Raw genomic sequence first — 17,656 nt, forward strand, 5'->3', positions numbered from 1 at the left:
TAAATGCAATAAATTAGTGAAAAGTTACAAGACAATCCCCAGAAAATAAGAAAAAAAGTAAAATCAAACAAACAATAAAATTACCCCCTAAGTGCAGAAATGTATGTATGTATGTGTATTTTTTTCTGTCAAATAATTTAAAAAATATAATTATAATTATTATTTTATAGTTTTCTTTTTCTAACATTTTCCCCTTTTTTTGGGATAATTTTCTAATATATCTCCTCCTTTTGTAAAACTAATTTTCAAGACAAAACGCCTTTTACTTATTTACATGCAATTTGTGGTACACTTCTTGCCAAGTCGGTCACTGCCTTTTCTCCCTATGTTTTTGAAAGAAATCAAGCCAGTTTGCTCAGTTTTAAAAGCTCCAGTGTGTAGGACTTAGAGGGATACACTGGCAGAAATGTAATATAATATGCTTTCTTGATGTCACGTAAAGCAGAGTAGGTAGACCCAAATGTAGGAGGCAAATGGAACTCATTAGATCACTTTGTAAGCCAAAGGAACAGCAACTGAACATCACACAACCAAATCAAGGATCCAACAAAGACTGAAAGGAAAACTAGCACTTAAATACAAACTAGACTGACAAAAACATGACATGCAGGTGGAGGAAAAAGAGCAGAGAAGCTCAGGTGAGGGAAAGGGTGATGAGGCAGAGGAGCAGGCAGCGAGCTGATTGGAAGAAAGTGAGGAGCAGGAAGGACTAATGAGGCTGATGTAAGACAGCTGTTAAAGAAAAACAGGCGGGAAATGGACAAAGGCAGAAAATAACACAAGACATGATTCATGAGGGGGTAACCTGCAAACTAAATCAGGAAATGGACTGATCATGATGAAAACATGAAAAAAAAGAAAAAACACAAAGAGAAAAGCCTAAAACCAAGTCCAAAACACAACAGAATATTAACCCATTGAAACCTGAGCAAAATGATTCGATTTCGTTCAAAAGGTGGGGAGAAGGCAATGAGTAACATAAAGTCGCAAAATTAGTTAAAAAAATTGAGAAAATAACCTTAAAAAAAAAAAAAAAATACACACACACACACACACATATATATATATATATATATATATATATATATATATAATAAAAAGAAAATGATCTACAAAAGTGTTGGAAAAAAAGTATTTTTGATCATATTGTGCCTATATTCTATTACCAATCATTTAAAATTATAGGTGGATTCCTGTCAAGGTGTAGAAACAAGGTGAGCTCAGTTTATCTGTGGAAAAGTGCTGTGCGATCAAACTGTACATTTTACAGTGTCTGTTATTTTGATCTCCTTAAGGCACACCTGTGTGCTCATGATGCTGTTTAATCAACATCTCGATATGCCACACCTGTCAAGTGGATGGATTAATTTGGAAAAGGAGAAGTGAACAGATTTTAACAGATTTGCAACTAAATTTTAGGAAAAATAAATCTACTGAGTGCTTAAAAAAGTCTTGAAATCAAACCTGTGAAAAATTGAGAAAAAAAGTGTTGTGTTTACATTTTTTGTTCAGTGTACAGAACTACAAAATTAATCCTCTACTGAAGTTTGAATAATCAGCTGTAAATAACAACATGTTACCCTGGATTAATTAAGCAATTTTCAGAAAACAGGTTGTAGGAAAGTTTGTATAATTAGAAAGTCATGAAAAGTTTTTCAGTTTTAATATTAGGGTCTGGTTGGTCACATTTGATTAAGTTTTTCTCACAAACAAAATGATGAAATCTCAGTCGTAATACTCAAGAAACAGAAAAAGAAGTTTAAGTTTCCACCCCGTTTTATTCCTGCTTTCTATTTTGTACATGAAGCTGCAATAAAACCAACAGATCTACAGGTGACACAAAAATGAAAAGAAGAGCGACGCAGAGAGAGACCGTATCGAGACAATGAATGGCTGGTCGACTTTACAAAGGCTTCGGATGAAAGCAAAAGCCGTCTGATGGCGATTGAAGGGAAACAGATTCAGGTTAATCATTGACTAGACAATAAAAAAAGCCATTGCACTCCGACGGCCCTGAGGTTCCCAGACACACAAACAGACGGTAAACATTTGAAAAAGGCACTTAACAAGGGATTGCATGATGTATCAGTGCATATTAAACTTAAATTCCCCTTCTTCAAAGACATTTCTCCACAACAGACCTGATCTGTGGATATTCTCTCGGTATAGAAGGCCTACAGAAGTATTTTCTGCATACTATAGGCCTTGACTATATATCATATCCCAGAAGTACAGTAGACCACATGGGCCTGTAAACTGTAATGGCTTGATGAAGAAAGCCAGTTGAGACCTGGTCAAAAAAATATAGCAATATTTTTCTCCCCCATGAAACATTTACATCCAGAAACATCAGTTTGGGCATAAAATGACCTTTGGTTTGTCTGTGCGTCTGTACTGACAAGTACATGCTGCACATAAAGAGAGAATCCACTGAAAAACTAATTTGATTTCATGTGTGATCATTCTAATGTTGGATTGTTTAATGTGGTAGGTATAGCCTGGTAAGACCATCCTGATGATGTAAGCTCAGCATTCTCTTTCACTCTTTGCATCTCTCTGGCCTTACTGCCGCCCCAAAGCACTTTCCAGAAATTAAAATCTAATCGGGGCCAATCTGGGATCTACACCATAGCTGACAATGTAAGCAGACAATCAGGGACTGCGCTGTAGCTGACGATGTAAAATGTTGGCAAAATGGTAAGCACCAATTGCTAACTCTAACGTTAGTAAACACAGCAATAAGTTAAGTTATTGTACAAAAAGAGTCTAACAACAATTTAAAAAGAACAAGAGGATGCACTCAGAGTTTTCAGAGGAAAATACTTTTTTGCGGTCTGGATTTGGCAAAAGCTTGATTTATCAACTGGCTCCATTGGGGATGATATTCCCCTGTACAAATCCATGTTCATCGTTGTTTCCAATCAGTACATTTACATGATGTTAGAAAAAATTGAATTACTATGTCAGTCCGACTAAACTTGGATTTTTAAAATACATGTTAACATTTTAGTCCGACTGAAATCATAATAAGTCGAATTTGTCAAAGTTGGATTAACATACCTAGATAATGCAGTTGGGGGTCATTTAACTCTGGCATATATATGCCTCATTCAGACCTGAACCTGAACTCATGTTCTATGCATGCTCCACACTCCCCACGCTGGGCTTTGACCCAGAAGTCAAACAGCATAAATTCGTAGTAGAAATCCAGGAAAAACAAAAGAACAAGAAGGGAAGAAAAAAAAAACTAAACACTACAAATCACTAATCACTACTAAAAGTAAAGCACAGAGTACGTACAAAATGTACAGCACCGAAAAGTTACCCATGTTGTCACCGGTCGACATGCAACCTGTTTGCCGCTTGCTAACTTGTTTGGTCTGTGATGTAATGGGTCAACTGGAAGACGGTCCAATAGCAACTAGCTGAAAAGGAGCATATTGTCACCTACCTTGGCAAAGTCTGACATACTTCTGTCAATAAATGGATTCTCCCCCAGTGCTTGTATACTGCGACAAGGACAGTAGTCCAATTTAATGGCCTAGTCACGCTATAACCATAGCTCCGCTAAACTGTGCACGTAAGTGTACTGAGTGAGTCCAGACTGATACAGAGAGAGAAACACAAGTTGAGCTCACATCATCAGGAGGGTTTTGCCAGGCTACAGTGTGTATCGTCCTCCATATTTGTTCCACTGACATGAATGCGCAAGATATGAATGCAAAGCAAATTCAACAAACTGTTAGGTAAAGACTGAAGTCATCATCTGCAAACTGAAAATATACTTTAACTGTAACAAGTTTCCTCTCGATGAAGTGTGTCAGGTCAAAAGAAGTCTTGTCTTTACTTTTGGGAGAAACAAATCAATAAGAATATTTTAAAACCTTTCAGGGGTTACAGAGCAACATTTCTGCTTTTAGGTGGATTCTCACTTTAAACACAAAAGGTTTAAGAAATGATACACAATCGCTTTTAATTACATATTCCAAACTGTTGCATATACTATGACTAAGGATTGCACATACTATTATAGATCTATACAGTATATAACATTTAACATTCTAGTATAAAATATAGTCCTAGGCCTATCAATAGATATCTTTTCATATACATTCAGGGTAAAGCGTAGGCTGGGCTGGATCTTGTATGAAAGCAACATTTAAATACAGTTAAACAAAGAGTCTCTGTGGCTGGCCTATGCTTTGACAGATAAACTGGTTGTTTCTACACGCTCTCCTTTCTCTGAGTCAGTCAGCTTTATTTAAAGCCATTAAAAAACAAATACACAAAAAAATGATACTACTGGCATTCTGTCCAAATCTCATGTTGGTTTGCATGTTCAGGTGTATTATAGGTTTAGGTGTATTATAGGTATAGATTTTTTTTCTATTTGTTTCCAAAAAAAAAAAAAAAAAATATGATTGTGCGCCAGGAAACAGATTCAGTCATAATACAGTAAAAATTAATAAATCTGTATGTCAAATTTAAGGTTCATTTTTTCATCATAACTGTCAATTTCATGTCAGTTGTTATTGAAAAAAGTATTTGTAGAAGCATAAATATCATTAAGACCATGAGCTGGCAGCAAAAATGGCGTTTTGTCCCAGACAGATAAGTTCCAACTTGTTTCGACTCAGAGCAGCCTGTATTTTTCTGCAAACAGTCTGATATCTGACAACCTGCTGCATGCTGCCGACCAACAGTTTACTGATCAACAAGAAAGATACGGAACAACCGTGGCCACTGCTTTAGTCTTTAAACATTTGTGTTGGATCGATCAAAAACTAGCTTTTGTGCTTTTCCCGTGCAAACACAATATTGAGTGTACTGTTAAAATAAACACTGGACTGTGGCTACTTTCTGTGAGTTTGCAAAGGTTATTCATTCTTATAATGGATCTGCAATGGTATACCACAAAAAACCCAGGACAATGATAAATTAATACAGTGATGGCCATATAGAGAAATGGATATTTCTGTCGTCCAGTTTACACTGGTTCTTCTTGAAGGTGTAACCCCCCCCCCCCAGCTATAGGCGATATACTGCATTCCCACTGTCAGTGAACACAGCGCGGCAGCACATGGGTCTGCCTTTCTGTCAGCTTGTGTGTGTGCGTGTGTTGTTTTGTTAGCGTGTCCATGCAACGTCACTGACAGGCTGGAGATCAGGTAAACAGTAGACTCCAGCAGGAACAGAGGTCTGTTAAAACTTTTCAATGGTTCCTTCTCTTTAGACATCTCTTTTAACTTTGTACAGACTAACTTTTATGTTTTAGCACTGTTTAGTAGGAGACGGAGAGTAATTAGCGTCAGAACATCATTGCATATTTCTGGTTACTGAAATTAGCACGTTTAACCATGCGTTGTGTTCCCATTAATGCCTACTGGAGCCGGAGGTGATAAAAACCCGTGTTTAGTGCAGAGTCATTTGACCTGGGTAAGAATGTCGATTGTACGCATTGTCATTGCATTAAAAATCCAGATGTTAGTGAGATTTTGTGCAGTGAGAAAGAGGCTTAATTATGATGAGATCCCTGCAGTGCCTCCACCTGCGCTAGGAGACTACTGCTACTGTGAGCTCTGCCAGTGGGACAGTTGGTGAGAGTCCACCTGCCCTACACAAACACGTTAACAGGGCTAACTGTTAGCATCACATGCTATCATTACCTAACAGTTATAAATGTGTTCAACGACAGAGTTGAGCTGTTTTGGAGTCTGCATGGGTTTATTTGGGACTGATTAGTGATGAAGTGTGGCAAGCTGCTGCTGTATTAGCTCATGCCAACTGGGCAGGTGCTGTACTCCCCGTACTCCCCCCAAATTATTGCAAAGGTGGTATACATTTTTGTTTGTAGAAAAATAAGACAATCTGTTGAGAACTGGTGTTGTCCATGTGTTACTTCAGTCTCTTTGTTTCCAGCCGCTAAAAGTAGTGAGCTGGCAGTGCTAATGTGGGCTTGATCACTTGTTTCTAACTACTAACTCGACAAAAAGTAGCCACTATTCAGCTGCTGATTGGCCCTGAATTTCTAATTCCAACAGTACATCATAAAGGCAATTTTGGGTCCGATAATGTTGATAAAATTGGGTGGTGTGGGGAGCTGGAGTCAAAACCTGTGTAATGGAGGCTTGCTGAACTGTGGGTTGCTGTGTTGCTTCTCTTCTGAATCTCTCAGAGATCCATTGCAGACGTCTTCTCCTGGTATGTGATACGACTCTGGAGTGACAAAAAGCAGACACAAATATGCAACATGAAATTACAAAGAGTAACATCCCACGGTATCAAAACTGTGTGGCCTAGAGTAGGTAAATCAAATGGGACATAAATAAATACAGTTGCAACACTTTTTCAATACTCTTAATTCTTAAGCAATTTGTTTCTTCACATTTGTTATTCCAATATCCCAAAGAGTCTCGATAATTCGAGACTAAATTATTGGGGAAATAATAATACAAATGTCTGTTCAGTGCAAGTTAAAATTATTTGTGTATTTAACAAAAATGACCACAAAAAATCCTTCTAGGAACCTCTTGCTATCGTCAGAAAGGCCTGACAAAAACATGCTTTCCGTAAAATGTTCTCACAATGCAAAATTCAGTCAGACTTCAGAATAGAGGTAGTCAGATGTCTGTGGACTTGCCTGTTGCTGTGTTGGGTCCTTGTTTCCATGGAAATCATCATCACGTCTCTCTCTCTTTCTTTACGGTGACATCTCCACTGGCAGTTCCGGCTCCACTGGTGGCTCCACTCCCAGTCCCAGAAGCAGATGCCGCTCCAGGACCGGGCCCATTTCCGGCTCCAGATGCAGACGCTGATGCAGGTCCTGCTCCAGCGGTGCCCAGGATGGTGGAGACTTCTCCCTGCATAAAGGCCCAAGGGGGACTGTTGGGAGAGTTGTCCAACGGACAGCGCTCTCCGCTGGGGCAGTACACCTCCCCATCGCCCCGCCGGTTCTGGATGTACACTCTGGTGCAGGGGAAGCAGAACCTAAATTTGGTGGAAAGAGAAGATGTTATTAAATATACCAGTGAGACATAACTAGCAGAGTTGACAAAAACTGTAATGATTATTTCTAGGGATGCATGATAATATCACGTCTGGAATCAGCCAACATCCTGATTTCTGCATAGATTACAAAGTGATATATATATTTTTTTTTATTGACAAAGTGAACATGTACAAAACATCAACCCTATATTTGAGTATTTTTCTTAATTTGCACAATGAACACACATTGAAAAGCCCTTTATTTTGTCTCCATCTGCTTGAAGGCCATAATGATAGAGTATGCATAATATCATGTTAATTACACTACAGAAGAGACTTAATGATCACTAAAATTAGGTGGGGGAAAAAGGGCATATATTAATATCCATATCAGCCAAATTAGTGGTTATATATCAGCATTTTGGATATCGGCAGAAAATAATTAATTACTTAATATTTCAGTAAAAGTCAACTAAAAATGTATATTAAATGACAAGAGCCTAAAGAGTGAAATTGCTTACTTGGTCAGACTATATAACCAGAAAAAAGAATCTAAAATCTACATGCTTCAGGCTATAAACCGTAAAATAGGGGTCACAGCTTGGTCTGTTTTTTGGGGCTGATATTTGGCATTTTGCAGATTATTTATGTCAGGGTTTTATTTTAATGATCTCCAATAAAATTAATTAATTAAAAAGTACAAAAAAGGGTCAGGATGAGAGGAACTTTTACTTTGTCAAACCTCAGGCAACTATCTTTATTTATTAATTTCTATGTAACTGTTCACTTGTCTTTACAAAAACATTGCTGGGAACTTGGTGTGTATGATGATGAAAGTTTCAGTTTTGATTAAACATTGCTGAAGGCATTAAAACAAAGTTTTGTGTTGGAGTTTGTTATATTCCAAATTCTAAATATTGACAGAAGGATTTTCACTTTTATTGTAAATGCATATCATTTCCAAGTATAGGTTTTCGATCTCATTAACTACTAATAATCTGTACTGGTATCAGCCCTGATAAATTAATATTGGTCAACCCATACTATAAAATGCTACCTAACAATATAAAGAAAAATAACAGACACACAAACCTATGCCCTGGCACTGATGGACACTGAACAAAGTGTGTGTCTTCCAGCCTCTCATGGCACAAGGTGCAGGATAGAGTGTTTCCGGTTGAATGTGTGTTGCTGCCAGACGCTGATCCCAGCTCAGAGGCACCACTGTGGGGTAACGCTGCAGCTGTGGTGGCAGCCTCTGCGGAGGTGCTGGATCCCAGAGGCTCCCCTCCGGACCTCGCGGTGAGGGGGCGCGGCTGCCTGGCTGGAGATGAGGCAGGCTTGGGGCTGGTCTGGCTCACACCTCCTGCCAGAGTCGAGGACGAAGAAGGGAGGCCCGTGCTTTTGCTGGAGCTGCCGCCAGCCAAAGCAGTGTGGACCTGTGTTTGTATCTTGGGCTGATTCTGGGATGAGCTGAGCTCTCGCTCCAGCTCCGGAGTGATGAAAGGGGCGATGCCCATCCCTATCCCCAGCTGTCTGCGGCTCATCTCGGCCAGTACCGGGGCGGGGAAGATCATGGGGCTGCTCATGGGGGCTGTCCTGGCGGTCAGACCCGCCGGCATGCCCGCAAGAAGCCCATGGGGAATCCCTGCGATACTTTGAGTTACCAGACTAGGAGGGATGGCAGCTCCTAACATGGGTCTCCTGCTGCCGCTGGGGCTCTGACGGTTCACCTCTTGCGGCGGCTGGCCGTCACGGTGCAGCCCGTTAGGCGGCACACGAATAGCCGACACGGTGCTCTCTCCTCTTCCTCCCCTTTCGAGGCGGTCCGTGTGCGGCCTGCCTCCGTCCGCTGCAGCATCCCCTCTGCCAGATGTGCCGTGTTTATTGGACGAAGGACCAGGTGACCTGACGTTACCGTCCTGCATCCCGTGAGTCCGTTTTAGCTGTCGGGCACTGGCTATAAGGAACTCAATCTGGTTAGCTCCCTCGTAGTTCACGCAGCCGCGGCACACTACCTCGCTGAAGTCCCACACCACAGTCCACGGCATCTTCGGCAGGTCGCATAGGTAGCACCACTGGCGCCTGGAGGAGGACGGGGACGACATGGCTGGCCGGCTAGCGAGCTAACCTGAGCGGGTTCAACGAGCCAGCTAGCGTGCTAACCTGCTAGCACACGTTAGCTTTGTTAACCTATTTAGCTTTGACAGGTGCACGCCCTTTTTTTGCTACAAAGTTTCTGCGTTAAAATACTTCAGACCGCTTTAGAAAAATGTTACACATCCTACAGGTATAAAGTATCTCAAAGTTTTGGGTTTCTGCAGCTCCTTTTTCATGTGTTTGTTTTGTTTACCCACTCCGGCCTGCTCTGGGCTGCTGTCAACTGCTTCCCCGACGGATGCTACAACGTTACGTAACCTTGTGAGCTGCATTGTGGGTGTTTGAGTTTTCTCACCCAGTTTTGCCAATGCAAACCAATTTACCCTGCCTGGTTTGAGAACTACAAGCAAAACTGGCACGGAAATGAAGTCATTAAAGGTCAGAGTTCATTTGGTGTCAACACATGTGCGTCCGCCGTAGCCATGCGTTTTGAGGCAGAAAACTTTTGATTTTTTCAGTTTTTGGTTATTTGAAATAAAACAAAAATGCCAAGAGACATATCGTCGTCTTCAAGCGAAGACGAGGAGGATAATAATACCACAAAATCGCCTTTAAAGGAAAAAGAAAGCGGTAAGTGTACACATATTGGTGATACCAGCTTCATGAGTGCTTTTTCAGGGAGGAAGACATTGCAAGCAAGTAAATGCATAGCACATTAGGCTTTGACTGTCTTAGCCTCATATGTTTAGTTTTAACGCCTCTATTTTTGACATATTAAAACATAAAATATTGTCTTGTGATAAGTCTCTTTATATTATTAGTAAAAAAAAAAGTGTCGTAGTCTAGATGTGACTCAAAATTATGTTCTGCATTTGTTTAAGCCTTGGCTGTGTGTCTTCGAATAATGAAGCCAAGAAGAGACAACATTAAAGTCTTACTAATCATTAAAAAATAATCAGTGTTTCATTACTATGTAACTATTTGGCCCCAAAGAAATCCAATAAAACACGAGCTCACTCAGCTTTGATTTATTCAGGTGTTCTTTCTCAGGGCTGTTCTGCGTATTTCTTATGCTCTGTGTTATTTTATTCATGAACTGATGGAGGCGTGCTGTTGTTTGGATCCACAGATAAGAAGGCCAGCAGGTACCAGTGTCCTGCTGACTTTGTGTCTTTCCAGCACAAGCCCTGCAGCAGCACTCTCACCGAGAGTCTGAAGAACAACAAGAATGAGTTGTGGCTCATTAAAGCGCCTGCCAGCTTCGACCCAGAGTGGTGGGTACACTCTCACCCATTTCGCCCGTTTCCTTGTCTCTGTCTTGATGTACAGTCAGGTTTACGATAAGTAATTCAGGGGCAGCCTTTCTTTGTATACATTTAGTGGGCAGTTAATCATAAATTTTGCATGCATCAACCCTCTAAAGTATATATGCAAAATTTAAGCCAGTAACTACACTTTTATCTGCCTCCATCTGTCAAGCTGAATAATAAATCTGTTTACATGTCATAGAAAAGAGTCACCACATAACAAATTTACACACACACACACACACACACACACACACACACACACACATAATAGTAGAGTTATTACTGTCTCCAGAGGCGCCACATTAAAATTTTTTAAAATGCTGAGTAATGCTGTAACATATATTCGGATTTATTACCTTTCATAAATGAAAATGACATTTGAAAATGACAATGAACATTTTCAATGTTTTTTTTTTCTTAAATAAGATACAGTTTTCAGTCTGTTCATCTCCTTTAAGTCATTTTAACTACAGCAAAAAGTAGAAAAGTATCCAGTGGGAACAAAAGGCAATTGATTTTATTATTCTAGAGCCAAAACCTTTATTTGTATTTTATAATTTCAGTTTATATAATAAAAAATCTATACTTCTGTCAATGCCTGTCAATGTATCAGTGCAGAAATATTGCAATACTTAGCTGTATCAGTCAATCAATCAATCAGTCATTTATTCCAGACTCAGGGTCCATATAAAAAAAATTAAAAGACAAAACATCACATACAATAAATAAAGTAAAATCAAGTCATAAACATAGTTCAATCAATGCCAACAAAGAGACAACTACACCAGTGTCTCCACAGCTGGGACTGGTGACGCGTGGTGTTATACCTTAGCACTAACAACTTATCGATTTTCCCTCTCCCAGAGTTCAGATATAAACCATCTTTATCCAGAATTGCAGACATCACCTTTAAAGTTTGCTAATGTTTGTTAACATCAGCCATTATAAGCTAACAAATTAGGCTGTATTAGCTCATTTTTATTGCTTATGAATTCAAAATTTTGTTTGTAATTGGGGAAAATGTGAGAATTCTTCTTTCTAAAGTTCTATACTCTCACTTTAAACATGTCTGTAGCAATTTTTGTGAAAATATAAGAGGTCATTCAGATTGTGTATGTTGGGTCCAGCAGGTGGAGCTGCAGATGGGCTTCATGCTGAAGCTCCACAGAGTTCCCCAAATCCAGTAGTAGAAAATGATGCACTTTGGTTTAAACTTGTCAAGTTGAGTAAACTGTCAAGGTAGACTCTATGTGAATGATGCCTAACCTCGACTCTTCTCCCTCCGTCCAGTTTCAGTGGTATCAAGGTGCCCCTCTCAGGTCTTCAGACCCTGAAGGTTCCTGCTGCTGCAGGCGGAGCAAAGACCGGGAGCAGCCAGCAGATTTACAGCGTCCTGGCCTCCACCCATGGCACCTCAGAGCTCCGCCTGCTCACCAGCGACAAGCAGTCATCAGACAGCATGGTTTTTGGCCCCATGTTTTCAGGCCTGTTGAATGTGTGTGAGAGCTATGGAGACAGCAGCACCAACCAGGCCCCTCAGGTCATCCCTGCAGCTCCAGCGCCCTCGGTGGCCAAAAGACTCGTAGAAGAAACATGGCGGGAGGAAGAGGAGGAAGACGGGAAGAAAAAGAAGAAGAAGAAAAAGAAAGAGAAGCGAATAAAGACAGAGCAGGAAGAGGAGGTGGTGAGAGTGAAACAGGAACCTGCGGCGGAAACTCAGGACAAAGTGATGACGGAGCTCCCCCTCCAAGAGGGTGAAGTTTCAGAGGAGAAGAGGAAAAAGAAGAAGAAAAAGAGAGACAGGGAGCGAGAGGAGGTGGAGGAGGGCCTGGAGCCCAGTGTCAGGGTGAAGGAGGAAGAGGTGACAGTGAAATGTGAACCAATAGACACTTTGTATGGTGATTTAGTGGAGGGCTCGGGAAAGAAGAAGAAAAAGAAGAAGAAAAGCAAAACTGATGACGAGTAGTCTGCCTTGACTTTGTAGTTTTGTTTATGTTTGACCTCATGAACCTGACAAGGAGCCATTTTACTCCTAATTCATCCCAGCGTATTGGATGATTGCATAATGAAAGCCTTGCTTTGGCAAACCATTGCAGCCAGGAAAAAAAAACACATCCTGAATCAGTCGAACACTTAGACAAATTATAAAATGCATTCATCCAAGCATATTTAGGGCCAGCGTTCCCTCTCATTTTTTGCTCAGAAAGTGACAGTTTTACACACAGATAATGTGTGCAGCCGCAGGCATCTATGAGTACACGGGAAATACGAGTGTACATGGGGGGAACATCTGCGATTCCTGCCAGTCTCTGTCAAGTTGTGGTAGACTTTATGGGATTATGCTCACACTGTTTTGCTGCATTTGTGTACATATTTACACAACCAGGCTGGTAACGTCACTGGTTTGGCAGCAGGCTCAGAAAACCAGAGGTGAAATAAGGACATTTTAATTGTTTAATGTCACGTCTCGCTGTTAGTTTTTTTGTTATGAAATGATCTAAGTCACATGTATTGGAGAACACGTGTTTTTAAAATATACTCCAAAAGTGATTAAAGGAAATGAAAAAAACATGTTTGTGTTTTTGTCCCGCAATCGTCTCGTGCGAGCGGTCCAACATTTTCCTCTCATGTCGTGGTAGAGCTGTGATTTCATCCAGAAGGCATGAAGCATGAACTCATATTGTAACTCAGACTGCAGATTTTAAATTGTGCAGTAAGAAGACATGGCCCAATGTACAGATCTGCAGTTTTCCAATGATTGAAGTTTCTGGTGGAAGTCAGGTCCTCTTGGAAAGTTTGCATTTATTAAACCACGGAGATTCTGTTCTGTGGACTTATATTTAAGTTAAGTAAAAATAGTTTTTTTTAAAAACAGTACACAAATTATGGCAAATCATTAACAATGACAAAACAAAGAAAACAGCAAAACCAATAATAATTAAGAAAAACAAAAACAATATGCAACATGTTTAAAGAAGTCATGTCATTGGAAATGGTAAAAAAAAATTGCATTTAGTAAATAACAGAGTCTGTTCTGTGGACAGATATTTGAATTTCTTTATTTTCCAGTTTTCTATGCAGTAAATAAACTAAAGCAAATCAACAACAAACTGACAACAAATATGAAACTACAAAAATAAAGAAATATGTCATTATATATAAATATGTCATTTTATTTAAACCATAGATTTATATGCAGTAAAACCAATGCAAATAACTGACAAAAGTATAAAACAGCAAAAATGAAATATTAAAAATAAACAATAATTTTCTAAATAACAGCAAGGAGTGGCATGTTTGGCAGTAAACGGCACTGTTGATAGTAGGTTCATATTCATTTATTGGGGAAAAAAATGCTCTTTTAGTAAAAATCAGATTGTTATGTTACCACCTCTGATGCAATGAAAGTTTCCCAGTGAACACAGCTATAAAAAAGTTTGAAAATCAGATTAAATTATATTTTCTTTGCACATTAAAATCAGTGAAGCGTTTTGGGCCATGACCACCTATTTACTAGGTCTAGTGCAGAGTTTCATGATGATCTTTATGATCTATCTGGTGGCTTTTCAACTCTGCCACGACCGTGCTATAACTGCAGGAAACTCTTCATGGCTAAAACTGTTGGCACATCAGAGGTCATACTTAAATAATATTGCATGTCGGCATAAAATATTGGCATCAGAACCTAAACTGGTTGATGGATACCAAGTCTATAAATCTCTGCGTATCCATGGCCAGCAGATATGCCTTTCAATTAAAAGCAGCAGAGACAGCAGCAGGCCTGACAGGGAGATGGCGCCACACTCCAGCCTGTATCCTGCTAGGAGCCGCCTGCAGCCTCAGAACAACCTCTGAGCCTGTTATTTACGTGCTACCATTTATTTTCACTAATGTAACACAGATCTTCTGTTGCTATCCAGACGCACACAAAGAAAGGATTTATATTTTTTCCTTTTCCCGACGGCAGCAAATCAGTAGATCTGAGTGACACTCAGGTGAAAAATCTCAGCTCAGGCTCTGCATCCTCCCCTCCTCCCTCCCCTCCTCACTGCTCCCCTCTCCCTGCTCTGCACCGGAGTATGGTCCTGTTTCTTAATGAGCTCAGGCACCTCTGGCGCTATCACACTCTCACCATCTGTAGTAACCCTCTGCACACGCTGCGAGGCTTTATCGATCTAGCCTCGTGTGCATTCATATTTTTTTACTCATTTAAAACATTCAGCGGACACAAAATGAACAAACCTTGTTAGAGTTGAAAAATGTAACATATCACAGATCATTTTTTAAATTGTTCTCACTGCATTAGACGTGTAACCATCATGATGTCTAGTTTTGGGGGTTAGCAGGCAGCCATTAAAGCATGAGAGCCACAGATGTCAGATGATGGATCAAGCGTTTCCCCTTGAGTCACATCTAATGCCAGATTTCTGTGTATCCTCACAGGTATGTTGAATGTGTGCGCGACCGTCTGCTTCACAGTCTGCAGGCTTCAGCGCATGAGTGTAACCAAAAGAGTGAGTGTGTGCGTGTGTGTGTGCAGCTGCCTGATCTTAAAGTCGGTGGAATGAAAAATGGTTCTTACTCTGTGCTCTATACCTCCTGCAAATACAAAATTATGTTTTTGGGTTTTTAACGTATCTTTTTTCCTGATTTGAAAATTGTATCTGTGCTGGACACTTCATGTTAAACCTGTAAGAACACAACAAAACTACAAGTCTGACATTTTTTTCAACTACAGAGGGTATGCACGTGACGTCACAGCACACGGAAGTCACTGCGGTTACGCCCACCCATTTATAATAGATCCATGCACCCACCAAGTGGCGGAAAGAGGAGTGGCAGCAATACTTCCATGGTGGCAGCCTTAGCTTGAATGCCGCCAAAACACAAAAACCACATCTAAAAAAGGAAAGAGCTGTTGTGCGATTGACTAGACATAGATTCAACAAGCATTCAGTTAATATTGTTTTTTAATCTAATGGCTGATTAAATAAATACATTTTAAAATGTTTGTGCGTCAAGGCTTTTGCATGCTTTCAGGCTTTGCATTGTGTGTTTTCCCGGCATCAAAATCAGGTACATATAAATGTCAAGATATCCGATTCTTGGCCACATGTCAATGTCCATGAACCACTGGTTCTTCAGTACGCCGTAAGGATCATTGTTAAGTCCAACTGCCTCAATTTGAGTAGACCATCTTGGTTAACTCCCAGTTTGGCTGTTTTCACTGCTAACTTGCGCCAGGTTGATGGATGTTTTGCCACTCAGTCTGACTGAGAGGGGGCGCGTGCCAGGGGGGAAGTAATGACAACCCATACCCTCTATTAAATAAAATGCACTTCTCCACCTGATTGGTTTACATTGTTTTTAAAAGATCCAATTCATGCCCAATAGACTGTATAAAAACCACATTTATCTTAGAGCCAGAAAATCCTAATTTAGACAAAAGGGTGGAGCTAACAAGCAATGGATGAGACATTTGGCAGTGATGACAATAGTTTTGCTTCTTGTCAGTTCAAAAAGTAACAAGCACTCAAATGCTGGCAATTTGCTTGGATTCGACTCATTTAAAATAGAAACAGTACAATATTTTATTTGTGTTTGGATCATAACTGGGTTCTGAATGGGTTTAAGGTGTGAGCAATCAGTAACATCAGTGTTTTGTATGAGAGCTAAAGTGAGCGTAAAGTGGTGTATAAAAGTGTTGCACACTAAAAGAAAAGACAAACACATCAGCCAAACCAAAGGACCATGTGGGAGCCAAGAGAACTGCAGGAGAGTCAGGCGGACTGAACTAGCTGGCTTTGTAAGCTCTCTATAACCTGCACTGCCTATGCGCTACCTGCAACGGGAGGAGAAAGCACCAGCACGCCAGGCAGAGCAGAGAAACAGGAGGGGACATCACAATGAGACATTAATCCTCATAATTACGAGCAAGGAAGAAACCGAGAGATGTTTCCACTGATTCTGGTGCAGTGAGATTCTACATGCTCCTGTTTTGTAAACGTGTATCCACCTTTCCTACGTAAAGTTTTGTATATCTGATCTCATCTGCAAATACTGTGTCTCTATCAACCCCCTGAGGACTACACGATGACCATTACACAGTATGTCAGGCAGTATAAAACAACCCTCACTCACAGCTACACTGTATGAATGAGCCAGCTCTGAACAACACTTCTGCATGTTGTTACGCATTTCTGCCATTTTCTGAGTATTTCATCAAGGTTGCATCAGGAGTCTCACTCTGTGTGTGTGTGTGTGTGTGTGTGTGTGTGTGCGTGTGCATGGCAGTGTGGTCAACAGGATGCAACAGATTTTCATTTCCGTCACATTTAGAGTTCACTTTCAGCCAAATTTCATCTGAAACACACCAGTCACCAGAATTTAAATTTCCCTGTGTATATCTGCTCTCACAGCCATTGCTGCCTTTCTTTTTGTGTTTGTTTCTCTTTGCTGCTGACAGGAGCTCTGACTGAGTTGCTATTACACCTCTTTCACTACATTTGGAACAAAAAAATAATTAGGTTCTCTTTCAGAAAAGAAAGTTGATAACAAGCAGGTTCAAATATACACACCTGCTGGGGAAATTATGAGCAGGTAGGGGAGTGAATCGGTCTCTGCGTTTTTAACAATAGCCATTTTACAAAGAGATTGTGCAGCTGAGCCACTACTAAGTCCCTTTTTCATGCCTCGTTTGCTTTTTTTTAGACATAACCAAACAATGGTGGCATCATGCTGCTCCAATGTTAGATTTTAATGGCATCCGGCATTGTGCAACCAAAAGAGGCTTGATGGGTGTGACATTTAACGTAACAGTGTCGACCTCTCATTTGACACATAACATATATGTCGGCAGCGCTTTATAAAATATAGACAATCTGTTATATGGTGGCTGATCTTGCCCTCCGCATGGAATATAAGGAGCTCCCGAATCTAGTTGTTTTCCCAATATGTGGACCTTTAAGACCGCTGTTCTTCTTTCAGTTGGCTGCTAATAAAAATCAGAATCAGAAATACTTCATTAATCCCCGGTAGGAAATTGTAGTTTGTTATAGTCTTTCTGATTCCAAGCATAGAGAATTATAGCAAGTAAAAATAAGTACCAGTACAAGTATGTGAAAATATAAAATAGAAATACAGTAATAGCGTGAGTATGTAAATATTTTAAAATAAAAATATATATAATGTGCTAAGTATGTCAAGTCTGTAAAAATATAAATGGAAATAAATACAATAATAGACAATTAGCACAAGTA

At 40.1% G+C, this 17,656-nt stretch overlaps 2 protein-coding genes across 2 annotated transcripts; one reads left to right on the forward strand and one right to left on the reverse strand.

Moving 5' to 3' along the window:
- Nucleotides 1-4,237: 4,237 nt before the first annotated feature.
- Nucleotides 4,238-9,374, reverse strand: irf2bp1 (interferon regulatory factor 2 binding protein 1). Its single transcript, XM_042486448.1, has 3 exons — nucleotides 8,080-9,374; nucleotides 6,641-6,987; nucleotides 4,238-6,216 (listed from the first exon to the last, which is right to left on the reverse strand). The coding sequence occupies exons 1-2, from the start codon at nucleotides 9,093-9,095 to the stop codon at nucleotides 6,681-6,683; spliced, it is 1,323 nt and encodes a 440-aa protein (XP_042342382.1). The 5' UTR covers nucleotides 9,096-9,374; the 3' UTR covers nucleotides 4,238-6,216; nucleotides 6,641-6,680.
- Nucleotides 9,375-9,531: 157 nt separating this feature from the next.
- On the forward strand, nucleotides 9,532-12,945 carry polr1g (RNA polymerase I subunit G). The gene is made up of 3 exons (XM_042486450.1): nucleotides 9,532-9,717; nucleotides 10,217-10,361; nucleotides 11,688-12,945. The coding sequence occupies exons 1-3, from the start codon at nucleotides 9,633-9,635 to the stop codon at nucleotides 12,361-12,363; spliced, it is 906 nt and encodes a 301-aa protein (XP_042342384.1). The 5' UTR covers nucleotides 9,532-9,632; the 3' UTR covers nucleotides 12,364-12,945.
- Nucleotides 12,946-17,656: the final 4,711 nt, after the last annotated feature.

The sequence above is a fragment of the Plectropomus leopardus genome, chromosome 5 (assembly GCF_008729295.1).
Source record: "Plectropomus leopardus isolate mb chromosome 5, YSFRI_Pleo_2.0, whole genome shotgun sequence".
In the NCBI taxonomy this organism is placed as follows: domain Eukaryota; kingdom Metazoa; phylum Chordata; class Actinopteri; order Perciformes; family Serranidae; genus Plectropomus; species Plectropomus leopardus.